At 48.9% G+C, this 27,076-nt stretch overlaps 10 protein-coding genes across 10 annotated transcripts; 7 read left to right on the forward strand and 3 right to left on the reverse strand.

Moving 5' to 3' along the window:
• Positions 1 to 399: 399 nt before the first annotated feature.
• On the reverse strand, positions 400 to 1,377 carry N7462_010219 (NAD(P)-dependent oxidoreductase; the record flags this gene model as incomplete). The annotated part of the gene is made up of 2 exons (XM_057081933.1): positions 400 to 1,275; positions 1,333 to 1,377. 2 exons carry the CDS (start codon positions 1,375 to 1,377, stop codon positions 400 to 402), a joined length of 921 nt encoding a protein of 306 aa, XP_056928973.1.
• Positions 1,378 to 5,546: 4,169 nt separating this feature from the next.
• On the forward strand, positions 5,547 to 7,151 carry N7462_010220 (putative GPI anchored cell wall protein; the record flags this gene model as incomplete). Its single annotated transcript, XM_057081934.1, has 3 exons — positions 5,547 to 5,778; positions 5,852 to 7,064; positions 7,124 to 7,151. 3 exons carry the CDS (start codon positions 5,547 to 5,549, stop codon positions 7,149 to 7,151), a joined length of 1,473 nt encoding a protein of 490 aa, XP_056928974.1.
• A 1,375-nt stretch (positions 7,152 to 8,526) lies between these two features.
• Positions 8,527 to 10,207, forward strand: N7462_010221 (phosphatase PAP2 family protein; the record flags this gene model as incomplete). The annotated part of the gene is made up of 3 exons (XM_057081935.1): positions 8,527 to 8,679; positions 8,759 to 9,266; positions 9,324 to 10,207. The coding sequence occupies 3 exons, from the start codon at positions 8,527 to 8,529 to the stop codon at positions 10,205 to 10,207; spliced, it is 1,545 nt and encodes a 514-aa protein (XP_056928975.1).
• A 1,281-nt stretch (positions 10,208 to 11,488) lies between these two features.
• Positions 11,489 to 12,195, forward strand: N7462_010222 (uncharacterized protein; the record flags this gene model as incomplete). Its single annotated transcript, XM_057081936.1, has 2 exons — positions 11,489 to 11,563; positions 11,656 to 12,195. 2 exons carry the CDS (start codon positions 11,489 to 11,491, stop codon positions 12,193 to 12,195), a joined length of 615 nt encoding a protein of 204 aa, XP_056928976.1.
• Positions 12,196 to 13,888: 1,693 nt separating this feature from the next.
• N7462_010223 (putative FacC-like extracellular signaling protein) lies at positions 13,889 to 14,851 on the forward strand (the record flags this gene model as incomplete). Its single annotated transcript, XM_057081937.1, has 1 exon — positions 13,889 to 14,851. The coding sequence occupies one exon, from the start codon at positions 13,889 to 13,891 to the stop codon at positions 14,849 to 14,851; it is 963 nt and encodes a 320-aa protein (XP_056928977.1).
• Positions 14,852 to 15,051: 200 nt separating this feature from the next.
• N7462_010224 (uncharacterized protein) lies at positions 15,052 to 16,008 on the forward strand (the record flags this gene model as incomplete). The annotated part of the gene is made up of 1 exon (XM_057081938.1): positions 15,052 to 16,008. The coding sequence occupies one exon, from the start codon at positions 15,052 to 15,054 to the stop codon at positions 16,006 to 16,008; it is 957 nt and encodes a 318-aa protein (XP_056928978.1).
• Positions 16,009 to 16,529: 521 nt separating this feature from the next.
• N7462_010225 (uncharacterized protein) lies at positions 16,530 to 20,679 on the forward strand (the record flags this gene model as incomplete). Its single annotated transcript, XM_057081939.1, has 2 exons — positions 16,530 to 20,613; positions 20,675 to 20,679. The coding sequence occupies 2 exons, from the start codon at positions 16,530 to 16,532 to the stop codon at positions 20,677 to 20,679; spliced, it is 4,089 nt and encodes a 1,362-aa protein (XP_056928979.1).
• Positions 20,680 to 21,090: 411 nt separating this feature from the next.
• N7462_010226 (phytanoyl-CoA dioxygenase family protein) lies at positions 21,091 to 22,046 on the reverse strand (the record flags this gene model as incomplete). The annotated part of the gene is made up of 3 exons (XM_057081940.1): positions 21,091 to 21,203; positions 21,264 to 21,696; positions 21,759 to 22,046. The coding sequence occupies 3 exons, from the start codon at positions 22,044 to 22,046 to the stop codon at positions 21,091 to 21,093; spliced, it is 834 nt and encodes a 277-aa protein (XP_056928980.1).
• A 583-nt stretch (positions 22,047 to 22,629) lies between these two features.
• On the forward strand, positions 22,630 to 24,594 carry N7462_010227 (Alkaline phosphatase-like alpha/beta/alpha; the record flags this gene model as incomplete). Its single annotated transcript, XM_057081941.1, has 3 exons — positions 22,630 to 23,091; positions 23,152 to 23,311; positions 23,399 to 24,594. The coding sequence occupies 3 exons, from the start codon at positions 22,630 to 22,632 to the stop codon at positions 24,592 to 24,594; spliced, it is 1,818 nt and encodes a 605-aa protein (XP_056928981.1).
• A 10-nt stretch (positions 24,595 to 24,604) lies between these two features.
• N7462_010228 (Zn(II)2Cys6 transcription factor) lies at positions 24,605 to 26,683 on the reverse strand (the record flags this gene model as incomplete). Its single annotated transcript, XM_057081942.1, has 4 exons — positions 24,605 to 25,626; positions 25,684 to 26,348; positions 26,402 to 26,511; positions 26,564 to 26,683. The coding sequence occupies 4 exons, from the start codon at positions 26,681 to 26,683 to the stop codon at positions 24,605 to 24,607; spliced, it is 1,917 nt and encodes a 638-aa protein (XP_056928982.1).
• Between the last annotated feature and the right edge of the window lie 393 nt (positions 26,684 to 27,076).

Genomic DNA, 27,076 nt, shown 5'->3' on the forward strand with positions numbered 1-27,076 from the left:
ATACTACTAATCCTACCGTTCTCCGGTGGTTTCTTCCGCTCCGATTGGCGGATTTCTCTCCCCACCTTTTGCACAAAGCCTGTTGGTCATGGCTCTGCCTTTTTTCTAGAGGCGCAGAATTGGACTTCATTTAAGTAGATATTTGGCTCAATACAGCTTTCATACACTGTAGAAGCATCTCGCAATACTCCCACTGCAGCTTACCACAATTTCGCAAGGTTTACCATAAAGTTCAAAGCGCTCCCTTTTTCTTTGACAAACTGATTGTTAGATTTTAGACGAGAAAATACTAGATCTTCTGCTAGCGTACTATACACAATTATGTCAAAGATAACACAAAGATTCAGACTTTATCTGAAAGAGAAGTTTTGAGCAATCATTGAACTCTTTTCAATTGGGCTATACATCATTGTAAAACTCCAATCCAGATTCTTCACGAACAGCGCCATAGATACTTGCTAGATCACCCCGAGCACCCATTCGCTCTTTGACCTGAGCCATATACTGATCTGCCAACACCATTCCTTTCATCGTAGCACCAGACTTTGCCGCCAAGTCCAATGCGTGACGTGCATCCTTCCTAGACAAATCAACAGCAAAAAGTGGCTCGTCGCGCTTGTGATAGTCACCAGAACGCATCCAGTTTGAGTAAGCAACATATGGGCCGGGAAATACCGCTTCGAAGAACTGGTGCAATGAGTCTGTACCCAAGCCGGATTTCTCAGCGACCACAAGTCCCTCGGCAATACTCTCTACCATGCTGATGACGAAGGTGTTACCAAGGATCTTGAGCTGAGAAGCCTTGGCGGGTGGCTGGTTACTGAAGTCCATGAAACTCTTGGCGATCACCCCAGTTGTATAGGGCTTCACCTGCTCGACGGCCTCCTGAGGGCCAGCCAGCACGCAAATAACCTGACCAACTTCGGCCATTGCAGGCGCCCCGAAGACGGGGCTAGCGACGAAGCGTGCCCCGTTGTCTTGTAGCTGGGCTGAAATGATAGTGGTGGTATCTGGGTGAACGGTAGAGCAGTCGACAAAAAGCTTGCCCTCGATGTTTTCGGCGGAGATGCTGGCTTTGATGATGTCTTTGATTGCGGCGTCATCGCCGACGCAAGTGAAGATGATGTCGGCTTTCGAGATTGCTTCTCGGACAGAGACCGCTACCTCTGTGTTGGCATTCTTTGACTGAAATTCGAACGCGTGAGCTGTATTTCGGTTGTAAATTATCAACGGAGAGTCGAGCGATCCTTTTGAAGCCAGGTTTTTTGCCATTCCCTTGGAAGAGTTAGTTAACAAGAATCAAGGCGACCCAATCTGTCAATCTCGACATACACGACCCATGTTTCCAAGGCCAAGCCAGGCCAGACGAGGTGTCATTTTGCTTTCAATGAAAAGATTTAACTCCACGAAATAGGAGGTAAATAATTATAGAGCGGTGGGTATGTGATCCGGCCGAAGGTCGATGGAGAGAGAAGCAAGCACTCTTTTAGCTTGTTTATATACTCTTGTGTTTGTATAAGCAAATAAATGATTACAAATGATACTTATAAATGATGATTTGAATTCAGTTCTTTTTATGTCTGCGAAAATCCGTATAAACTAAATATCTTGCATTGAGCCTTTTTTTTCTCCCCAAGCGGTTTAGACTCCGCCGACGCCCCAACCCTCATTCCACTCGAGCGGAGTTTAAACCGAATCCGGCCGAGGGAGACCGTGTAACGACAATGCAGTGCTCTCGACGATAGGAGACAATTCTTTTAGACAAATCACGTTTAGAAGTCCCATGAAGAATTCTTCGTTGATTTATAATAAGAACCCCCTTCTCTCCCCCCCTCTCTCCCCCGACAGCCCAAAAAATTTTCTAACGCAGCACATTCCTATTGAAGAGTTTGAAGTTACATAGTGTCAGCATGCTCGTGACACAAATTGTTCACATATACTTCAAGAAGGCCGATGCAGACTTCACAGTGCAAGAGGAGGTAGGCAATGCTCGGCAATACGTAGTTTGAGGAACGCTAGATATTGTAATGGCGAAATCGCCTACGCAGTGAACGCTGTGATCGGTGGATTCAACCTTGGGTATGGTCGTAAGTCTGTTATGTAGATCTGCATCTGTTCGGAAGGCCTGCTCAGCGCTGTCGTGTATGGTAGGTTGATGGGTGACTCGAGCGATTCGGTACCCAGACCTTTCTGTTTTGTCAGGTCTAGCTGCGAGCCTCACTGGTTCAATGTATGATTTGCCGTCGGAAATATATATATCTCGTAGCCGAGACCCCAACCCTTAGATGAATCATATAACTTACCCAGATATCGATATTTCGAAATTAATTAAAGGTTTGAATTCTATTTGATTTAAGGAAAAAAGATTTGCGATTATCTGGTATTTTTCCAGATCATGAAAAAATACAAAAAAGAAATGCAATTCCCTCGAACCGGAATCGAGCCGGTGACCTTTCGGTTATATGATATTCCATTACAGCCGAACGTGATATCCAACTACACCATCGAGGGTTAACTTGCGAATTCTACCGTCCAATTCTTCAACTATGAAGCTTAGACAAGAAAGCCAAGATAAAGGTCCGTTTCGGCTGATCATAGAAAACTCTTGTAAAATCTAGAAAACCATGACTTGACCGATTGGATGCCTGCTTGCTTCTCAATTACACGACGGTGCTATATATTACAAAAACCTCTTCATGACAACCAACATGCTGGCAGGCAAAAGACGCGCACCATGTCCACTCTAGTAGACAGAGAAAGAGATTCATTTCTGTACGTTTGTCTGGTCAAACTTTACACGGCTCATAGCACCTGAGAAACTTGCTTTGATCCTTTTGCAAATTATGTATGTGTTATATTGGGGGGAAGGGGGTTAAATAACTACTATGACTAGTGCAGAAACGTCCTCCACAGGGAGAAAACTATCCTCTTACGGAAGCCGTCTCCAATCTAGATGTTTATTTTGCTTTCTCTATAATATCTATAATATAATATAAGGACTTTGATAGTAATAAGCACTAGTAGGTCATAAGACAGAAAACGATCTTGGTATCCTAAGACGCAAATAGAATTATTTAGTTCTAGGCTACCTACCAATTGTCCTCCACTATGCTTATTATATTAACTGCTACCCCTTTTCGAATATACTTTTATATTTACATAAATTATTTTCCAGCTTATCGCCATTTCTACTTTCCGCGTATTCCATGCAGCTATACAGCTTGAACTTTCCAAAGGGGACGCTGCGAATCTAGAGGTCGCACGATATTACTGTATAATTACATTACCCCCCCCATAGCTTAGCTTATGTTACACCTCTCTCGTCAGAATGGAACTTCACCTTCACCACATTACAACTTCCAGTTGCTACCAGATATTCTCCAATTTGAGCTGTTCGCCCAGACGGGCTATCAGCTGCTACAAGCTACAATTCAAGTTCTGCTTTCCAATATACCAAAGGCACAATCCGCAAATTATTCCTATGAAGTCATCCAGGATCAGATATTCTTACCGAAGCACTTATCAAGGAAGAATGTGGGATCCATATTGTCATCTTTGCGAGGGAAGGCCGGCCCCACTCAGGCATCCGCCCGGCCCATCCGGTGCGATCGACATCGCTGACCTAAATCACTTGGTACTGGCGCCACTTCGGGGGCTCGGTTGGCTCAACGGCTTTTACCGGGAGACCGGAGGACCAAGGAAGGAGTTACATGATAGAATTTCCAGTGATTGTGCCAAGCAGAACTGTTTCTACTCGGGTACTTGGTAACCTCACCCAGCTGATTATTAAATTCCTAACAGTGAGAACCCCGCGCTTCCGTCTATTCCTTCCTAGCGTGGAATGTGTTTTGAATATCGGGGTGATGTTCTAGAAGAAAGATTACGAGAAAATCGGCCCTAACATCAGTGATCGTCGATCTGATTTGAATTTGGTCTTGGACACGCGTACTGGATGAAGTTATCTTGTGAAAAACCGCGCAGCCACCAGGTGTACCATACAAAATAGTTGAAATTGGGTATGACGTGATTAATGGAAGTCAGTCCTTTCGTTGACCGAAATCTTGCCAACAAAACGGCAAATCTCCAGCAGTACGATAGCAATCAGAATAGGTGAGCGATCCGCAAATTTGCCGGATCACAATCGATTAAAAATAGTAGGTCATCTGTTTGGCGGAGAGCTTCATCGGCTCCACCTGCGATTGGAGCTTGAATACCGGTCAAATTAGTGGATATGTGGTCCCGGCTGCGTATGATCCGACCCAATCTCATTGCTTTGCGACTGGCCTGGAACTTCGCGTCGGGTAGTAGTTACATAGATTACGTAGATTACATAGACCCGTCCTCCTTTACCCTCAGCAGCCGGAAAGAGCAGTGTATCACAGTGTAATGTGCTTTCTTACAAGATATCCAGGGTTCTCCATTCCGGAAATCCACAATGATGCGATACCGAGGAGGCTGATCTCCACCGTGTAAAGACCGCGGGGCTTTGCTTATATGCAGCCAGGAATTATTTCTCCAGAAAGGCAGATTGGCCTCTTCTTTGCTTTCTCGTGATGGGTGTATGATGAGGACGTTGCCTTACAAGGACATATTGAGGGGAGAACTTTTATCTGACCCCCAATGGAACCTGGAAGTGCCGGGTGCCTGCTTTTGTCTTCTATCTTGTTTATTGCCTTTTCCAACCGTCGAAAAGGCATGTTTGGCTGTCAATCAGAAGCCAGAACAAGTCGGGCTGACCATGGAAATGTGTCATGGTGCTCATCTTGACCCAAGTTTTTATAAATAGAGCTCCTCAGACGAGAGGTACCCGAGATGCTGTACTGTGTAACAGGTCGAAAGTGTTGCCACTTGAATGATGGTGCCTGTATTCAGGGCCATAATCCAGGCACTGAAGAGGAACCCAACCTACATGTAGGATAAAGGCGACACCCTGGAGGATGGTAGGCCCTGACTGTCCCACTGCTCCATCAACAGTGAACATTGACCATTGATAGTCGTCAGATGTCCTCTTACGGTAGGGATTCGGGGTCAGAAATACTGCTCCATCTCTGAGGGAGTAGAAGATGACGTCTATTTCACCCAGCGGATGGTCTTCCCGGCTGACTCGGACCCGAAACCTCGAATTACTTGCTCGCCGATTCAAGGTACCAATCCACCTTTCACCCATGGTCGACATTGGACAGCGGTCCAAGCTACGATGTTCACAGGCTGGAATTCACCTTCTGCCTTTGATTTCTATTTATTTTCTCCTCGGGAGCAGTCGCCGGTTTTTCAGTGGAGTGAGTGATTCCCTGCCGGAAGGGCCCATCCCCATCTTGATTCGTAAACGATGTAGTTTCCACTTTTTATCTGGTTGCTGGCTATAAGAATGCCCTAGTTTCCTGGACTCGACTGGGCGAGTCATCTGAGGTTTGATCCCCGCCCATATATACCATATATACGACCTCACAGCGGCAAGCATTTCGCATTCATAGCAGAGAAAAAGACCCCGGACAAGCAATCCATTCCTTCGTTTCTACGGCGGCTATCCTTCATTCGCTGCCATCATGAAGAGCTTCATTGCCCTCGCCGCTTTTTTTGCCAGCGCCAATGCTCTCGTTGGCCGCGCCGATAAGTGTTGCTTTCACTTGACTTCCTCTGGCGGCGTCTCCGGCTCCCTGGGCCAACTCAGCGACGGCCAGAACCGCATTGGGGACAACAGTCTGTCCCCGTCCACATACTGTATCAACTCGACTGGCGCAATCACCGACAGTGCCGGCCGTGGGTGCATCATCACGAGTAAGTATGATGTCAAATGAAAAGTCAAAAACTCTTGAAAGCCGTTGATGGTTAATCTAATCCATACTATCAGCGGAGACCACCCAGTTCCAGTGTGACGAAGGGTCTGCGGCAACCCCCGGCTTTTCGATCACATCCTCGGGCCAGTTAGACTATCACGGTAGCGGCAGCTGGATTGCGTGTGAAACTGGCCAGAATGGTGGCTTGAACGTGTATACCACCAATAGTACCGATGTGACCAAGTGCAAGAACATCACGATCACGGCGGACTCGTGCTCGAACTCGGGCTCGGCACCTGCTAATCCGGCCCCGCCGGTGACGATTGTTTCGACTGTGACTGTGTCGGACTGCACCTGTCCTACAAACAACGCTCCTGCAGTGCCCGGTGCTTCGGGCTCTGCGGCTTCATCTGCAACTTCATCTGGGACTTCTCATACCTCGAGTAGTGGCCAGCCTGCTGGCTCCCATACTTCTGGTGAAGCTACTCAGACTTCCGGCGGAGCTACTCAAACTACTGGCGGTGCTTCACCTGTTGGTGGCATTAGTGCTGGTGGTTCTCAATCTTCCGGAGCCCCCCATCCCTCTAGCACTGGCGTTAATAGCAACATCGGTTCTGCTAGTGATTCTCATGCCTCTGGAGGTGCACGGACTACTGGAACTGGAGTTGGCGTCGGTCCTTTCTCGAACACCACCGGCGCGCCGGGCGGCGTTGCACAACCCACTGGCTCAATTCGCCCCAACGGGACCGCGAATGGGAACTCGACAAGGACTTCGGCTGGGAACTCGACGAGGACGTCGACGGGCTCGTCGACGGGCAACACGGGCACCAGCTGCCCGACCACCTTGTCCGGCGACTACCAGTACCCGCACCTGATCGTGCATATCGACTCGACCGCGCCCAACGACGCCTTCGGCACTACCTTCAATGGCACCATCAACTCGACCACGTCGAGCCTGTTCAACTTCGACATTCCATCATCCTACTCCGGCAAGACCTGTAGCCTGGTGTTTTTGTTCCCCCGGCGCGAAGACCTCGAGACCTCCGCCTATAGCTTCAGCGGCGACGGTAAGATTGACATTGCGAAGCTTTCCAGCACAGTCAGCACCTCGACGACCTTTAGCAGTGTCCCGTCTGTGTCGAAGGATCTGGGTAGTATCACTATCTCGCCCGGCAATTCGTATGTGGTGTCGACTTTCTCGTGCCCGGCTGGCCAGGCAGTGGCCTATGAGATGAAAAACGCGGGCAGCACCAACCTGAACTTCTTCGAAGACTGGAACCCTTCTCCGTGAGTCTATACCCGAGCTCGCCTCTTGTAGAATTTGACCGCTAACCTTGGAGATTTAGACTGGGTCTCTATGTGACTGTCTGCTAGACGTACCGTGTCTGTTCTATTTGCTTTTCGTTTTTACTTTTTAATTTCTATTCTTTGTTTTTGGTCCCTGGCAATTCGTCACGGTATATCTGAGATTGGGGTGCGGGAGGGGGTTAATTGATTGTCTTGTAGACCGTTTGTGGATGCGTGGAAATGCGTTTGATTTGACTGTGACCCCGGGCGTTTTTCTCTTTTTGTTGCACACGTCTGTTCTAGAACAAAGTGAATGAAGATACTAGATCTTTGATCTCACGTCCCCGAGAATGCATATCTATTTCATTCCTTGAACTCGTGCCTGATTCAGACCAGATAGCATGTCCGGACCCGTATGCTCCTGGTTGACTGTTCAGAGTGGTGGTTTCGATTCGAATGACTTTCCTTTCGATGATCATCTCGTGCAGGCAGAGGCTGACATGCATCCTGCGGTGTGACTCTTGTGGATGTAGATAATCGTGCTGCCTAGTCCGGGCGGGTCGAGGAACGCAGACCGTACCGTACCTACGCCCCTCAACAGATCAACACTAAATGAACGGAAAAGATTCCTCTACGTTTTGGTGTCTGCTCCACCGCAAACTAGCACGGGTCTAACTCTTCCCACTTTGATAGCATGATGATCCAGCCGTGGTGAGAATAAGGTGGCGGCTGGAAAAGAATGAAGCGTTTTGGCGAAGGAACCCGAGATTATCAGATCGAGAATGCACGATGCACAACTATGAGCAATCAGGCTCCCCAGAGAAATTGGCGATCATCTAGAGTAACATGCCCCGCCTCTTGGCCGGCGTCTGCTTTCAGTCAATCAAAAAATAGTCAGAAATTTTCTTTTGGAGGCGTCGGGGAGCCGCTGCTTGGATATTCGGACCATAGAATCCCTCGGCCACCGTCAGCAGGGCGCTGTTTGAAGATTGTTTGACGGCCGTTAAATATGGGATATAGTTAAGATGCCATATAGGGGGGGTTGGCCAACCAATAAAACCGTGTTACTAAAATTGTTCTGAAGTGTTGGCGGCGTCACGGTCTGTAGTCAGGGGCGAGTCTCCACCGTGGAGAAGGCTACTTGGTGACATGCCCGGCCACTCTGGTTCGCCGCAACGCACCAGTTGTGGACGTCCGCGGTTAAAGTTTCGAGACGTTTGAAGGATTGGGAAAGGATTCTCCCAGTGGATTGATCGCAGGGACCGCCAATGGCAGAGGGGAGATCAGATGCGAGGCCAGATGCGAGACGAGGATATGGAGTATATGTATGATGGACATGCCCAGCGCCAAGCAGCACGCGACCAGATCCCCGGCTGCCTAAAGTGGGCGGAACACCTTGAATCTTCCTGATCTGTGGAAGACTCTCATCCGGATTCTCTCGACTTTTGCCCATCTCCAAGTAATGGAGGTTCCGGCCAAATTGCCCTTCTCAAAGCGGCGGTTGCGACCGCGTGTGGTGATTTCGTGGGTTTTCCCCTCGCTTCCCCGCGAAATGTGGCGCCCACTAACCTTCGCCCTCTCCAACCAGCTACATCTTCGACTATGTGATCCTCATGTGAGCTCTTCACCCCCTCTCTTACCGGCCAGAGATCCCGGTGTTCCGCTCGGATGGTTGAATGTGAACTGACTGACAGCTATGCGATCGCAATAGTGTCTGTGTGATCGGCTTCTGGGTCCTCGATTCCATCGAACCATACCACCAACACTTTTCTCTCGAGAACAAATCCCTCCAGTATCCCTACGCCGTGCACGAACGAATCCCCATTGTATACGCCCTCTGCATCTCCGGACTCTTCCCGCTCGTCCTGATTATCGTCTATACCCTCTTCATCGATGGACTGTTTTCGCACCACAAGCCCCAGGACCTGTCCGGGAAGCGCAGAACCCGGGGTCCCTGGCGATGGAAGGACCGTCTATGGGAGATGAACTGCGGCATCCTTGGATTGCTGTTGTCTCAAGGACTGGCCTTTGTGGTCACCCAGGTTCTCAAGAATGCCTGCGGCAAACCTCGTCCCGACCTGATCGACCGCTGCCAGCCTCGCGGCGGCAGCCACGACCTCTCCCCATACGGCCTGTCCAACTCAACCATCTGCACGGGACAGGCGTCTCTCATCAAGGATGGGTTTCGTTCATGGCCTTCAGGTATGTGAACTCCGGATCCGGAGCTTATTTGAAATTGCCGCTAAGATATTTTTACAGGTCATAGTAGCTGTGAGTCTTCTTTGGAAGCTGCTTCCCCCTTTCCCACCCCCCACCCCCCACATTCCTGGGTTTCCCTCCCGCACTCGACAGATACAGATACTGACAAATATATGGTGAAAATAGCCTCCTTTGCCGGATTGTTCTACACTTCCCTGTGGCTGGGCGGCAAGCTCCACATTATGGACAACCGCGGCGAGACATGGAAGACGCTTTTGTGCACGATCCCCATCCTTGCGGCGACCCTTGTTGCCGTGTCTCGGATCATGGATGCACGCCACCACCCGTTCGATGTTATCACCGGGTCGCTCCTAGGGGTTGCCTGCGCGATAGTCTCCTACCGCCAGTATTTCCCTCCGCTGAGCGAGGCATGGCGCAAGGGCCGAGCATACCCAATCCGCACCTGGGGCACCGAGCCCCCTCGACCTGTCGGCGGCCAATTGACAGCGCTCCGTAGTAACAGTACGAAACACCTCCGCAACTCCGAGGAAGACCGGCTACAACCGTCCGATGATCATGAGCGTTCCGTTTCCCCCTCGAGTCGGGCCGGACCGGGTTTCACGGGACACACCGACCCAACGAATCCATTCACTTCGCAGGTGTATCCCCGTCGCCCGCACGACCATGATCCGGATGGCAACTGGTCGTCGAGTGAGGATGGCTCCGGCGACGCATTTGAGATGCAGCGGGGGTTTGACATGCAACAGGGGTATGCGATGCCCCGGGACTCGAGTGTCAGTCGCTACTCGGTCCCACACCAGACGAATACTGCGTATCAGTCTCAGGCTTATCCGGCCGCAAGCGCCCGAGTTCCCCCACCTCCCGAGGTGGTCCTGAATCATGAGCGCGGACGACAGCTGAGCGAGACGCCGCTTCCGATTTGATCGACTGTGATATGAGTGGGTTTTACAGGGTATCAAGTTTAGATTACCATCCATGTGCTTGATTTAGAGTCCAACAGCGCCAAGATCGCCTCACCGGATCCAGGCTGATTTTGTGCCTTTTTCTTTTCTTTTCTCCTTCGTTTTTTTTTTTTTTTTTTCTCGGTTGTATGAATACAGGGGGCCGGCGTTTGCAAGATCGCGATCTGCGAGTTTCTATACTAGTTTGGATCAATGTGAATAGAATGCATTTCTTCGGGCTTCATTGTTTTCCCGTTTTTCTTTTATCCTGGATATTGAATCCCCGGGGGTTCTAATTCCTCATGGATTTACCACTTGGGAGGCTGAGTTTATACTCCCCTCGATGGCCCAGCTTCGCATTCCAGCATCGAATGGTCTATTAGACAGCTTTTGTCCGATGCTTGATTTGGGCCCCCGGCGCTTAGCATCGAGTCATTTATGGTGTTCGGGCTTGTTAGCGGGGCCCGAATCCTTAGACGCGCGTATTGATATGGAATATATTGTTGGGTTAGCCGGGCGAGACGGAGAGACTGGGTGATGAGCGAGAAACGAGGGCAGCCAATTGTGAGTCACGAATCGCGAATCACCGTGGATCTCCCGTCCAGTTCGGGCCACGGAGGTCTTTCTGAGATATCCTGATCGTTCCTGAACCAGATCCCATATCGGCTTGCGGGCGGTGGATCCGCACCCTGGGTTGCCCATCCAACGGACCCAACCAACCAACCAGCCTGAAGCACCGAAGCAGATCAACGGTCAATCAAATGCAGGACATTGATTAAATTTGACGACAGGGCGGGCACTAACCCACTCACCCCGTCCCGATGATACATGGGCCTTTGTGCTCGCAGGCTCTTGGCGACGGTCGACTCCATGGACTCCGTTGCGCGCCCCCAGCCCCCTTCCAACCCAACGATGTGACTCGCCCAGCCTCCCGCTGTCAGCGCAAGTCAGCGCAGGTCAGCGCAGGTCAGCGCAAGATGACGGCACCGAGATCTCTTTTTTTATTTCCCCTCCACCCCTCACTCCCTTCTCTTTCTTCATCTTCTCCAGGTTGCAATCGCAATCCCTCCCTTTCACAGACCTCCACGTGATGCTCGTGTAGCCAGCGATCGTCCTCCTGTACAGCCCTGTTGACGCTCTCCGTACATACTACTTGCCCTCTTCACCACCATTTCGCGCCGCTCCTCGTTCTTGTCATCTGTGTCGCATTCCTGAGATCGCATTATCCCGGAACGTGCTTTGCCTGACAGGCCCCTCGGCAAGATGATTGGCAGCCTGTTCTTCATCTTTAATCGGTTGGTGGAGATCACCTTCCTGATCCCGATCATTGGTATCATGGTACGTATATACTCCATCTTCATGCGCATCGCAAAGCGATGGCCCACCAGTCACCAGAACCCGCAGACTAACATGCCGGATACACTGACCAGGCCTATTTCGTCCATGGCTATCTCCAAGCCAACATGCTCACTCCGCCCTACATCCTGGTTCTCTTCATCGTCAGTGTGATCGCGGTCTTCTGGGCCGTCGACACGCTGATCCGCTTCTCGACCACCAAGCGCTCGGCGTTCTTCGTCTCCTTCGTGGACATGCTGTTCTTTGGTGCCTTCATCGCCGGCGTCTACCAGCTGCGCTTCATTGCGAACGCGGACTGTGGTCACTGGGACGGCGGCTCAGTCTGGGTATCCCTGGGTCCTTTCGGCGAGTACGGCCAGAGCACAAATAACCCCCTGGCCGACCACGTCAACAAGACCTGTGCGATGCTGAAGACCACCTTTGCGATGGGCATCATGGAGGTCATCTTCTTCATCTGGACCGCCTTCTTGGCCCTCTTCATCCACTCCAAGAACCGCGAGGTTATCGTGAAGGAGACCACCGTCCGTCGCCGGAGCCACAGCAGCCGCCGTGGTCATTCCAGCTCGCACCACCGCCACCGCAGCTCTAGCCGCCGGCCGCACTATGTGGTGTAGGGACATGGACAGGATCGGTGTTAATAGGGGTGGGGGTTTGTTCTAATCTCGGGGAAAAACCCCTTTTTATTTTCCTTTATCTCTGTTTTTTTTTTCTCTTTCTTTTTCTGTCCACTTTTATGATTTATGACGATGGCTCGAAAGGCCTAATGAGAATATGCACATGGTGAAAGCAGCGGACTCCGGAAAGATGAGCATTGATCTACAGTTCTACAGCTCTACAGGGATGGATGATGGGATGGGAGTAAACCGTGGAATTTCTGGTCCGTCAGAGATTCCCAGGATCGTCTGTATTGTTTAGCTAGTTACTATTTCGCCTCCAATGTCAAGTCCATATTAAGGTTTATGTTTGACCGTCCCGCCCCCACACCTGATTATTGTGAACGGTCTTTGTTTATGATACAGTAGAATCGCGTATATGTCTTGGTGTTCGTCCCCGATAGAGCTACCGGATCCGGACCATAGTCAGAGTTATAATCCGACAAAGACCACGCGAATTTGCTGCCCCATTGCACCGAATGATTTCTGCTCAAGGAGGATTGCCAGGTCCTTGTCCATGTTCCGAGAGGGATCAGAGAGTGCTAACACCTGATTCCAATACAAGACAGCTAGGTCTAGGTCTATCCTCAAACGACTACTTGTTGTTGAAGGATAATTCCGGGTAAACTGGTGGTTTGTTCGGCGATAGATAGCCAGTCCATGAGTTCGCCGCAGTCTATAAAGCCCCTTGTAAAAAACCCGGTATCCCTCTGGGAAGAGGGTGGGGAATGCTGCTGTCAATAACGGACTGGCGGTCTCTTTACCATCGCTCTAGAAAGATTCGTTGGTTGCTGGGATGAAGAAGAGGACTTTCTGGAGTTGAGGTGATCGCTTGATTGTGCTTGACCAAAGTCGACAGACTTGCTGGGCAGTCACAAGGAGTGTGCCCATGTCCAAACCGAGGAGGATCATCTCCAGGATTTCTGGGGTGTATATAGCCTTCATTATGGCTGAAAGTTGTCGTTCAAGCCATTTTTGGCTGGATATGTCGAGGCCGTTCCGATAGGTTGTTCCTATGTGATTCCTATTTGTCTCCTATAAGTAGATGGAAAACAAGAACTGTGGGAGAACGTCTCCCCGCAAGTTGGGCTTCATTTCAACTTTGACTCGACAATGTCTCAGGTGACAAGGTGACGTGGCTTCCCGTTTCCAATGTGCAGTTTATAGTTATCTGAAGACAGAAGCAAAAAGTAAAAAGCAAACAGCAAACAGCAAACAACGATCGCGAGTGTGGTATTGCTTGGCAAAAATAGAATGGCGATTCCTGAATATGGGTGTTGGCCAAACGAGCATGATGGGTATTGGCTGAAAGGCACGAGGAGACTGGCTGGGTTCATTATATGGGGCTCCAGAAGTCTCCTCGAAGTAAAACTGTATTTCCACAAAATAATGTACTGATCTTCCATCACTTTACCGATCTCTGCTGTCAACCGAGAGCGCTAAGCACTATGTACTTGGCGTTTTCTATTCTTGGTACCAATACGAGGTAATCGGGATACATTTGGTAATGATCAACTCGCTTTGGGATTTGGGCTCGTGTAGAACTTCGTAGTATCCCAAATTTCTACACGTATAAAAAACCGGAACATCGCACCTTAATATTAACATCTTCTCTCGAAGCAAGACCAATTTTCTCAAACAATATTCCGGCACCATGACTTCGTCCCTATGGACAAAATTCTCAATGCCAGCTTGGCTTGGTTTTCTCTTGCTTGCTTTATCCTCCAGCATCCAGTTTGTATCGGCAACAGTCCCTTCATCGAAGCGCTTTGATCTATCGAAGCCCTCCTATGACCTATTCAGAAGCAAGTCTTTGTATGATGTCACAGTACAACAAGGGTTCGCCTTCGATAATGTCAATCGGCGATTGTTTGTTGCACAGCGCCGGGACGGCTCCTCCGAAACATCTGGCGATCTGTGCATTACTCAACTGGACTTTGACGGTAACTACGTGGCTCATATGTATCTGACCGACTTTGGCCACGGGGTTTCCTTCGGAGCTGAAGGTGTCGGGTCATCGACTTACCTCTGGACCGAGGTCGAAGCCAATTCAAATGGGTATGGAAAGAAACTGGCCCGTTTTAAATTCGCCAGCAGCTCCACTTTGTCCTCGACATCTGCATCGCTTGTCAAGTTTCAACCCATCTCCGATGCCACTGAACATACGTGCTCCATTGACCCCGTGAACAACCGCCTGATTGTTCGGTACAATGTTAGCACGGGCAAACGCATCGCTGTGTTCGATCTAGACGAAGCGACTGGTGGCAATTTCACGAATCCCTTGGCGGATTTCAAGCATCCTCCTGTAAACACTGCATCGGACACATTTCAGGGGTATGCTGCTTATGGTCAATACATCTACCTTTTAACGGGAAATTCGTATGATGTTACGGACAACGAGGTCAATTCTGAAGTGACTAGTGTGGACATGAATACTGGGAAGGTTGTTCAAGGTCCTACGTTGACTACAGCTGGATCTACATTGTCATTCCGTGAGCCAGAAGGGCTGGCGATCTATGAGACAGTCGCGGGGGAAGTTCGGCTGTTCCTGGGTTTTGCCTCGGGCACGGCCGGCGACCGGAGGTCGAACCTCTTCTACAAGAATGTTTTGATATAATAAATGAACAGAATTTAGGTGATGAATTTCAGTTGCAATATCAATAGAAAAGCAGGTTCGAATTGCAGTGCTGCTAGTGTATGGTCGGCGGAGCTCCGTGACGCGACACCGACCAACCGGCAACGTTCTCTTCTTCCCCGCAACACCATCCTTCTTCCCACTTTCCGTCGAATATTCCTTTTTGCTGCTTAATATCGACAATGACTGTCACTGCTAATCCCCGCAATCCCCCGCCTTTGAATGAATTGGCGCCTGTCATTGAAAAAGCGCTGCAGGCCAACTTCATAGATGCAACAGTAAGCGTTGTTCAATGTCCTGATCTCCGCCAGCCGCCGTTCCATCTCGCTGGACCTGGTCTCTCAGGAGACCCCTGTGTAGCGGATGTAGGTGGCCAAAAGAATCTTTTTCCGCGACCCAATCTCGATGCGAAGTTTGCTTTTCGGTCACTGGCTGCAGATATGCAGATGAGTGAGGAGGAAGACCAGTTTCTAATCGGTGCCGGGGCGGCTCCATTCCACGACACAGGCTACAACGCTGAATTGGCTGTTGATATATACTGCCAATCTGGTAAACATGTGGATTTTGACGAAGTCAAGGGCGACCGGGTTACGAATGGCTCTCGCATAATCCAAGTTGACGCAGATGGTTCACCACTCTGCCAACCTATTTCGAGTCTCAATTGCGGCCTCATGGTTAATCTCTTCGGTTCGAAAGGTCAAGCAGGCCCGGTACTGAAAATCACCACCCGTGCTCGAACTGGCGAGAAGAATTTCACGGATTGTATCCGTCTTGGCCTGGCAGAACACTATGGCGATGATATACCCATCAGCCTGGGTGGTGTCTTCCTGTTGAAGAAAGGCAGAGCCAAATTTCATATCATGCCAGACTTCCCGAAGCCAGAGAATCTGCCATTCAAAAATAGAGACGAAGTGGAAAATTGGCTCACCTATCATGTTTTTGAAGCTCCAGTTGTCTGCCTGACTGTGATGCATAGTTCAGACCCAGAGGGTCTTGGATTGAGGATGGAGCACACGCATTGCTTTGAGACAGAGGGGAACCGGAAAGGAGGGCATTATCATTATGATGTTCTGGACGGAGATGAAGAGGTTGAATACGAAGCCTACTTGAATGTGGCATCCACTGTTTATAAAATATGATCTACATTTTCTTTTTCAACAATAAGAGTCACCCGCTTCAGTACCTACTGGGCTGAAAAAGTTGAAATTTACCCCGGTGAAGGACAGGTTATGGACTGCTTCTAGAACAAATGTCTTGATCTGTCATCCGCAGGTATTTGATTCGAGGTAGAGAATACCATGTGCTGATTGACTACATGAGTCGACAAGGTAAGTAGCTAGTTTTGTTGTGTCAGTGAGATACGCACCGGGAAAACAAATACCGCCCCACACTGACAGCTTTGAGGAACATCGTTCATTGGTCTGATACTAGCAACGCCACATCAACTTCGGGCATAGAGCGTGCATGCACAGAAAGACAAACGTGTAATTTAGAACTTCTATTGGACGTGTTGGAATCGTCAGCCGTTCGGCCCCCATGCCTTTGCTTATTCTCCGGGCCGATATTTGCCGGCCAAGTTGGGGGTTGAACCCTGGTTTGAGTTTGAAGACCCCTAACTTCGTTTATCTCATGGTTATTCACATTTCGCAGCTAAATTCCAATGGATCCGTTAAGCTTGGCCGCCAGTATAGCTGGTGTTGCTACAGCTGCATTCCAAATCATCGGATACCTAGGAACTGCCGCAGCGGGTGGTAAAGAACGGCTTGCACTTCTCCAGGAACTGTCGAACTTGTGGATTACCATTACAGCCCTCCAGGCGCAAATCGCCCCCGATGGGAAAGTCCTTGACAAAGACCACTTCCCACCACAACTACTCTCACTATTTGACTCTGATTCCACCCTTAATGAGTTAGAGACCCTGGTCAAAGAAGTGGAGGGCAAATTGAAGCCCAGATCGGCTCGTGGAAGTATCCGACAGACTCTGGCATGGCCGCTGGCCAAGTCGGACGTCATCCAAATCATAGAAAGAATATCCCGAATTCAACAGACTTTGCATTTTGCACTCGAGCAATCTAATTATGCTCTCAGCCAGGAGATCTACCGTGATGGCCAAGCGGTGAAGACTATCATCGATGAGGCTCGGATGAAGGAAATGATTGACTGGGTATCACCATTAAATTTCGTTGCAAAGCAGAGCATTCTTTTCAAGGAACAACATGATGGAACATGTAAATGGTTTCTAGAATCTGAAAAGTTCCTCAGGTGGAAAGAAAGTGAAAATGCTTTGCTATTTTGTCCAGGTATTCCAGGGGCGGGGAAAACTCTCCTTTCATCCATCGTGGTGAATGAGCTGGATAAACTTCGACTTAGTGAAAAAGGCGGAGTCAAAGGTGCCGCAATTCTTATGTTATACTGCAAATGGGATGACTCGCAGTCGCAGTCGATCGATGGCTTGCTCGCGAGTTTGATCAAGCAACTGGCCCAACGTTATGGCATCGTTTCGGATGGCACTTCGAAGATGTTTTCCAAACACAGTAAAGCAGAGACGAGTCCCTCGCGAGATGAATATTTAGCAGTACTCAACAAGGAGCTGGCGAACTTTCCAAAGGCTTTCATAATTGTGGATGGTCTTGATGAGCTGCGAGAAGAGAGAGGGAGACTAACTCTTATCGAGACTCTCACCTCTCTCGATATTAGCCTTAATATCATGGCTACCTCAAGACCTGTTGAAAACATCACCAGACACTTTGCTAATGATTTGAATATTTATTGTGACATCTGTGGTAAGACAAATCAGAATTTTCAGTATCACTGCGGTGACTGCGACGAAACTATTCGAATTGTTGGCTTTGATGTCTGCGAAGAATGTTACGATAAGGGAGAGCGATGCGGCAACAACGGGCACATCATGACCAAGCGTTTCAACAGTAGCTGGATTGAGATTGCTGCTATGGAGCAAGACCTCTTGGTATATGTTAAATGGCGAATTGGTTCTTCGGATTTTCTTCAACGTTGTGTCGAGATGAAGACAGGGCTAATGGCTAGCATTGTGGAAAGAGTTGTCAACGAAAATGATGGGATGTTTCTTTTAGCGAAATTCAACATGGATACACTTGCTTCCAAAATGCGCCCAGGGGAAGTTGTGGATGCCTTGAAGGTTTTACCAAAGGAGCTCAGCGGAACTTATACGGATGCAATGACACGCATTGGCGACTTACCTTCAAGTCACAAAGCCTTTGCCATGGACTTCCTCGGTTGGGTCGTTTTTGCTGAGCGCCCCTTGGAATGTCGAGAAATTGAGCATGCAATTGCTGTTTCTGCTGGAGATCATGATGTTGATCCCGATAATATTATTCGTGTTCAAGTTCTTGCTTCGATGTGCGCCGGCCTTGTCAAATTTGACGAATCTGACTGTGTCCGGTTGGTTCATTATTCTGCTAAGAACTACTTCTCTGAGGTCGAGAATCAGGAAAAGTGGTTTCCCGAAGGCGCAACCAAATTGGCATCAACATGCCTTACTTATCTTTTATTTGATCCCTTCCAGTCTGGTCCATGCTCGGGACCCTCCGAGCCCGCTGACTTTGATGAGAGGCTTGCAAAGTACCCACTATTAAAATACGCATCAGAATATTGGGGAGTGCATCTTCTTCAATCTCCACAAGAAGCACTTTTTGATCAAGCTCGCACCCTTCTAACAGATCCCACCCGATTTGCCTCTATATCTCAAGCTCTGTGGTACGTGGATGAAGAAGATTCTGCGAGCTGGACTGGCAAGGAAGGTAGCACTCCTTTGCACCTTGCAGCACATTTCGGGCTGAATAGATTGGCGATCGAGCTTCTTCAAAATGGAATTGACCCAAACACCCGAGATATTAACGGCGTGACACCTCTTGCTATTGCCGCTGCCCGGGGCGCTACTGAAGTTGGCGCTACTCTAATTCAGGCCGGCGCCGACATCAACTCTGTGGACAATGTTGGGGGAACTCCACTCCACGGTGCCGTGACTCATTGTGAGAAGGAAATGGTTAGATTATTACTGCAGCAAGAAAAAATCGATGTCAATCTTGTCGCCACAAGGGAAACTCCTCTCATGATAGCAGCCTATGGAGGATATCTCGATATCATCAGGCTCTTTCTGAAGTGTCCATCCCTCGATATCAACAAAAGATCAACACGAGGCACCACGGCTCTTATGAGAGCTGCGCTTTATAATGAGAAGGAAGCGGTGGATCTTCTTCTGACTCATCCTGATATTGATATTGATCTTCAGGATGTCGGAGGCTCTACGGCTCTGTTATTGGCCGCGAAAGATGGAGACCGTCGAATTGTGGAAGCCCTCTTGGATCATGGTGCAGATACTGAAGTTCTTCAGGATGGATCACAAGGAACTGTCCTCAACCGAGCAATCGATTATAATCAAATCCCTGTCGTTAGATTACTACTTGACCGGGGGGCGAATGTTCATCACAAGGATGTGTTAGGACGAGGAATGCTTCACTCCGCTGCCATCAATGGGTGCAGCGAAATCATTCAGATTCTGCTTGAGTTTGACAATACTCTTGATGTGAATATGCAAGACGTGGATGGCAAGACCACTCTCCACGACGCAGCCCGCGCGGGATCGGAAGCGACCGCCAGAGTTCTACTCGAGTACGGGGCCGACGTGACAGTGAAAGATAGTTATGGCCGAACCCCTGTTTACGTTGCCCGAGAAACAAATAATATGGAAGTCTTGAAGTTACTCAGGGAAGCCCGAAGAGCAAACAAGGAAAGAGAGAGGCCCTGCGAAAGTGAACCTGGTCTACCAAAACGCACAGAGACTGGCACAATTATCCAGTTTCCGGTACGCACAGATACAGAGATTTCAGTCAACACTCCCTTGCCGATTTGGGCACTTGCAAGTTCTGAATCTATCGAAGAGTTGAAGTCCAGACTTCTTAACTCGACGAAGCTTGAAATCAACGCACAGGACCCGGATGTTGGAGATTCTGCACTCCACTACAGTGCTACTCGCAATAATCCAGATATCACACGTCTTCTCATTGATCATGGAGCAGATTTGGACATAATGAACAAATACGGTCGCACGCCTTTACATCTAACGTCGCTTTACAACAGCATAGATGTTACCCCAGTGCTCCTGGATGCGGGGGCTGATATGGAATTGAAGGACCAATGGGGCGATTCACCCTTGACAACGGCAATGTACTACGAAGAAAGGATCAGCACCATGTTGGTGGCACACGGAGCAAATTTACCCAAGTCACGACGAGAGTTGAACGTCTTGTTGGAACAGGCTGTTGTGTTCGGGAATGAAGCAGCAGTTCGGCGACTAGTCGCAGCTGGTGCTGAGATTTTGAGAAAGGACACATTCGGCCACACACCATTCACTTTGGCGCGAGTTTATAACCATGAAGAAATCGCAAAGCTTCTATTGGAACTAGGAAATCTGTCCGAATCATCATCACCATTCGAAGAATCAGAAATACCAGAGACGGAGCTCCACTCTGTGACGACGCCAGAGGAGAATCATATGGATTCCCTCCAGATAGGGTCCGTTCAGAAACCAGTCGATACACCTACTGATCTTAATCTAAATGAGCCCCCCTCACCTGAACTCTCTATGAGCGACTACACCGGAAGAAAAAGATCGGATTCAAATAATCTGCAGATTCAAGCACAGGAGCCATCTGCCCTCGATATTTATGCTAAACATGAACCAAAGGTGAAGAGCTTGCCAAAGGGTATTTTCATTTCTCATCAAATACTTTGGGCTATGATGACAATATTCATTCTATGTATTAGTATAGCGATGGCGCCTTTAGTTCGCTAGCTATGAGAAAACGTTTTTCTTGCCAATGGAATTCTCCTCACTCACGTATGAAAAGTTTACAGCCAACAGTAGAATACCTGTACTTCTAATATTTATATAAAGATACATGGTGTACATTTGATACTTCGAGAGAAACATAATGAGGATCACCAACTGGAGGCTAAAAAGGCTAAAAGGAGATTGATCATTGACAAGCTCAGTCATGCTGTCTCAATATCTTGACAAGGCCAGAAATTCAGATCTCCACCTTTTATTTACTCTGACACTAATTTTTTTGTTTCTGACTAGAATTTTTTCAAATGGTCACCGGCCCTCGGATCAGGGCTCTCATGATCCTAGGTAATCCGACCAAGCAATTTTAGAACAGTTTGTCTTGCATTTCAAATAATCATGACTGGCCAGCTATATCGCACGGGGTGACATTCTGGTCAATTGGAGTGAAAGGCGCGGCAAAACCATATATTTTATATCCTTGAGAATAATCTTTGCCCTCTTCACGTTCTGTTTATAACTCATCAGCATTCTATATCTACTACCAAAGACATGACTCGCTAGCCTTACCATGTTCAGGAGGAAACATTTCCATCCGGTGCTTGTAATATTTCTCTCTCAAGTCCAGACCATCACTTTTAGAATGGAAAGTAGCATAGAGACTTGATCGGCTACCCTGAGTCCTGTTTTGAGCCGATCGATGCGCAAGGTGTGAACCAAAGATTAGAAGATCGCCTGCCTCCAGCGGGATAGAAACCCATTCATGGGCGTGTTCCCATTCAGGCTTGATGCGCCCCCCCTCCACAAAGTCCACCTTCATCCTATGTGAGCCGGGCACAACCTCAAGGCATCCATTTGAAATGGTCGCAGCATCAATAGCTAAGGTTGCTGTCACATGTTCGATGCGACCAATGTGATCATAGGCTGGAGCATCGAGGTGTGCCTGGAACCCGTTACCGTCAGGTTGCTTATAGTTGATCTTATCTTTGAAAAGCAACATATCCTATTTGTGATATCATTAGATCATCAGAAAATACCATGATATGTCAAGTTAGAATGAGTTACATCGCCAGAAACAGCCTTCAGGATGTCTCCTAGTTTCTTTCCGCAGACTAATTCCTTGTATTTCGGATGGAAATCAATGAATCGCTCAGTGCGCATAAGCTGACGCTGCCCATTGATATTGATCTCGTCATAAGGCATCCACTTGCCCTTGACCCGGGGCCAAGCCTTGATCTCTTCTGTCCATTCTTTCAAGGCCACCGGGTCCACCAGCTGATGCTCTGTGACCCGCAATAAAAGGTACCCGTTTTGGTGGTAGAATGCCACCTGTTCTGGAGTGAGAGATCCCATGAAGAAAATGATAATCTTGGCGTGTTAAAGTAAAATTGAAAGAAAGTGTGGTTCCGATGTGTAAAGAACGACCACGATGCTGGATTAAATAGTGAGAAGATTATGAACACAAGCACCCCACAACACCCACGATTCCTGGCCACTTGAAAGCAACCACCTTGTCAACCCACCAATCCGCACCCAAGATTCCAACCTTAGAACACTTGTCAAGCTCTATGATTCCTTACGTGACCTTACTCGGGCAAGTTGCCACTGGTGTTCATCCCGACTTCAAGGGTTCCCGCACGGGCCACCGGGCTTCGTCCCGACGTATAAGGCGGATGATGCCGTCCGGGCCTATCATTCACGAGAGGGTTATGAATCACAGACATGTTGATCTCCACATGTGAGGGACTAATTTGATAATTCTGAAGTCCACATCTTCTCCGTATAAATCGAGTTCTGTATGAGAATATTAGCGCATTTCAAGCAACGCAAAAGGATCTCTTGTCATTCGAGTCGAAGGGTCCTCACCACGATATCTACTGCGGAGTGATAGTGTCGGAAAGTCCATTGAACAGATTGAATGACTACGAGTCTCAAAATGACCGCTGTGGATTCTACAGATATGCTTCCATCTGTTAAAGGGCACACTCGTGCCACCATCGCAACACTCTTCGCATTCCTACATGCCCAAGGCCAATCGGACTATCTTGGCGAACGAGTGACCCAACTTCAACACTCACTTCAGTGTGCCTACCACGCCACCAAGTCACCGAAATATGGGAGTGACCTTGAAGTTATCGTCGGTGCTCTATTGCACGACGTTGGCCGTTTTATTCCAGTTGCGGAGAAAATGGGCAAGTTGTACGCCCCAGATGGACGGTATATTGGGCGTAAAAGCCATGAAGTCCTCGGTGAGTCGTACCTGCGCCAGATTGGTTTCAGCGAACGAGTCTGTCAGTTGGTAGGCGGTCATGTCATGGCCAAAAGATACTTGGTTGCGACGGACAAGACCTACCATGACGGCCTCAGTGAAACTAGTAAGCGTACATTGCATATTCAGGTACGTACAAATCGCAACATTCTTTCGAATTAATTAAGAAAAACTAAAATTTCGAATTAGGGTGGAGGGTTCACGCCTGAACAAGTCCTTGAAGCTCAAAAGGACCCATGGCTTGAGGAAAAACTAGCCGTACGGCGATGGGATGACCTGGCAAAGGACCCAAAGAATATAGTTCCCGGTCTCGAGGCCTACGAAGAGCTGGTTTATCAGTGCTTACTTGGTAAGTCATCGTCTTGTTGGACGATGAAAGCGTCAGGGCTAACCGAGACCTAAGACTCGCGGACCAAGTTCACCCTTCATTCTAGAGAATATCGTGTTCCAACCCGGCCAACTGTCGTGGTGTGTATTGACGGATTTGATCCAGAATACCTGGAAGAGGGCTTCGACGAAGGCTTTTTGCCAACTTTGAAGAAGTTCGCTGAGAGTGGCTTCCACACTACAGCTAAAAGCTGTATGCCCTCGTTCACCAACCCCAACAATGTGTCCATTATTACTGGTGCTCCACCGGCGGCTCATGGAATTGCGGGCAACTTCTTTCTTGACCGGGAAACCGGCGAGAAGGAAATGATCACTGATGATTCGTTGCTCCGAGGGTCCACATTATTGGAGCAGATGTTCCAAAGGGGTGTCAGGGTCGCTGCTATTACTGCCAAAGACAAATTGCGCAAGATCATCGGCAATGGGCTGAAAGGTGCTATTTGTTTTTCTGCTGAGAGATCCGAAGATTGCAGTCTCGAGGAGAATGGTATCGAAGACGTGGAAAAGTGGCTTGGGCAACCCGCCCCAAGCCAGTACTCAGGCGAGCTGTCTTTATTTGTTCTGGATGCGGGGATTAAGCTACTCCAAGAAAAGAAGTCCGATTTCTTATACTTGACGCTTTCTGACTTTATTCAACACAAGCATGCGCCCGGAGATAAAGAAGCTAGTGATTTTATGAAGGCAATTGACGATCGGCTAGAAAAGCTTTCTGCATTGGCACCAGCGATCGGGGTCACAGGCGATCACGGTATGAGCAAAAAATCAAACGCAGCAGGAGAACCAAATGTTCTATTTCTAGAGCAAATGATTAATGCTCAACTTGGTGTCAATGCCTGCAGGGTGATCTGCCCAATCACTGATCCCTTTGTTCGTCACCATGGGGCCTTAGGTTCCTTTGTGCGTGTATACCTGAAAGATATCGGTCAACTCGAGCCTGTGTTGGCATTTTGCAGCTCAATTCCTGAAGTCGAAGAAGTTCTGAGTGGAGAAGTTGCCGCTAGCAAGTATGAGATGCCTGCTGACCGAGAAGGAGATATAGTCGTAATCTCAAAGTCGCATGCAGTGATCGGAAGCAAGGCATCGGATCATGACCTGTCCAGCGTGAGGGATCACCCACTCCGCTCCCATGGAGGATTAAGCGAGCAAGATATTCCACTGATTACTTCGACCCCTCTCAAGAAATTAAAGGGAGGCAGGCAATGGAGGAACTACGACATATTCGATCTGGTCTTGAATTTGTCGTGATAATATTCATCTAGCCTGGTGCCATAGGGCGAGCTGGGCCTGTTGACGTACTATAATGAAGCCACCACTCGTCTATATCTGGGAAATTAGTTTGGAAATCAAAGCTTGCCATGTTCTCCATCCACGTCATCTCAAATTGACCATTTTGATCAATCGCGGGAGATGGATGGTACATAGAGTCTTGGGATGGTTGTACGGGGACTTGACACCTGCATAGCAGCCTTTCAAGTCCCTCTGCTATAACAACCAGCAAGTGTTGACGGTGCATGGACTGAGTAATTTCGCGTAGTGTAGCCACTGTCTGAGTGACCAGAGAGAGGATCTTGGCACTGTCTATTCTGATCACAGCTGCATACTTGGTCGCGACTTTGAGCAGAAATACCACGGCAAATGCGAGCATGGTGTCAAAATATAGAGGAAGGCCGTTCATGAACGACTGAAACTCTGTGTCGGAAACAATCACCCGAAGAATGGACATGGCTGATAAGACTCCTGCACTGGCGATTTCTTCCAGCTCTGGAGAAAAACACTGGGCTGCCTTCGCTGCCGTGGGAATGCCACGGAACACGTGGGAGCAGAGGTACAGCTTCGCGAAATGAAAATGAAACCCAACGCCCTTTCTAGGGTAGTTTCCAACGTTGCGACTCTCCTGAAAACTTTCATTCCAATCAGCGAACCATGTATCTAAGCCGATTGAATAACGCCGGAGCTGTTGTATGGTCTCAGGAGCGATGGCTGTATCCACATCCACACCAAATGTGTCAAAAACTCGCCCCAAAAGTGACCACTCTTTGACTTGGCTGATCAATCTGGCATCATCCTCTGTCGCATGTTTGGTTTGTAGCAACTGACTGGCAGAATCAATAATGAACCCCTCTCGAGACATTGGAGGTTTACCATAAGCGATCGAGAAGTGGTGGTCGCATACATAAACAAGGTAATACAGTCGAGCCTGAACATATCCTTCACGATCGCCCTTGAGGGCTTTGTAGATCCCGCTATGAAGATTGATATCGGATGACACTCGAACAGCTGTCCAAGTTAGCATACAGCTTCTGATGCGGCGGGTCGATTAGGGAAAAAAATCACCATTTCCAATCAATGCCCAGGAAAGTTCATGCAGCCAAAAAGCGCCTATGCACAACCCACGGATGTCGTCTTCGTTCGCATTTCTGGAAAAGATCTGCCACCCCACTAGGCTTTTGAATTCGGCATAGCAGATCTCAAACAGATGGCCGAGCGATGGAGAATGCAAAGCTCCAACCGTACAAACAGCTGCTGCTAACAACGGGGAGGCTATTCGGACAGAGTCTAGGCTGATGTGATCTCCGAGTATGCGGTACAAGAAGTGATCCAGTCGCAAATGGTACGTGTCAAACAACGCCAATGCCTGACGAAGCGTAATAAGTCCAGTCGAGATCAGATCCGGCCGGCGAGATTTGGGAAGACTATTTGGCAATGCAGCAGCTCGTATGCTCTCAGACACGCAAGAAGCTGGAATCGATGCTGGCCCTCCTCTGGGGTCCATCACCACTTCCCATGTCTGCAATGTGTCTTGGACATCCTTGGAGGGTGATGCTGAGCTCAAAATTGATGACTCTACGTCTGGCATTTCCATAGGCGGTGGGCTTGTTGGTTGTAACTCATGTTCCTGTGGTGCTTGTAATTCCAATTCGGGCATCTCGACTTTTGATGCGATCTTGGCGATAGCCTCTTCGAGGCACTTTATTTTTCTTACTACTGCCCCTTTCCACCTAAATACCGATTCAGTGCTGTGCCTATATTCTGGATGATGCGATCAACTCACGTCACATCCTCTTCTAACAGCGTCTGCAGGCTTCGATTGACGGTACAGGGCAGGCCTCGTTTCTTACACCGGGAACATGGGGCCTGACCATCCCGCATATGGCATTTCACCTACTTCATATTAGCAATCACATATCGGGTGTCCGATAGAGGTATTAAGGACCTTTTGTTTTCGACATGCTACACATGCGGTGATCTTGCGAGTAATGTCGGGAGGCTTGCGGTCGCCAAATGATTCACGCAATGCACTCACAGCCGGCGGCGATGGAAGAGATACATCCATCATGTGGGTGAAGCGATACACCCGTCCACCTCTGTGGCCCTGGTATAGACCTGGTACGACGTAATCAGTGTCAACTGGCGCGTGCGTTGATCGGACAACAGGAACCAACCAGAGGCACGGCAATTAGCGTGACCTCCTGATGGCCAGGCTGTCTAGATTGTCTAGACTCTCAGAGCAGAATGTCAGGAGTTCGCAGGAGGGCAGAAATCACCGCAGGACTTCGCTCCGAAGATGTACGCCGCCCACGGAGCAGCGCCGGGCGCACGTGGCGGCGGGAGTGGCCGGCGAGCGGCTTCTCCACCGCAACGCGGCAGTCCAACGGGCCACTCGTCAAACTTGGCACTGGTCCGTGCGTCGTCTCGAGGAGGATGGAATATAGTGTCAGCCAGATAA

Source organism: Penicillium macrosclerotiorum, assembly GCF_028827735.1.
Source record: "Penicillium macrosclerotiorum strain IBT 26536 chromosome Unknown utg000010l_segment0_segment0, whole genome shotgun sequence".
Taxonomy (NCBI): domain Eukaryota; kingdom Fungi; phylum Ascomycota; class Eurotiomycetes; order Eurotiales; family Aspergillaceae; genus Penicillium; species Penicillium macrosclerotiorum.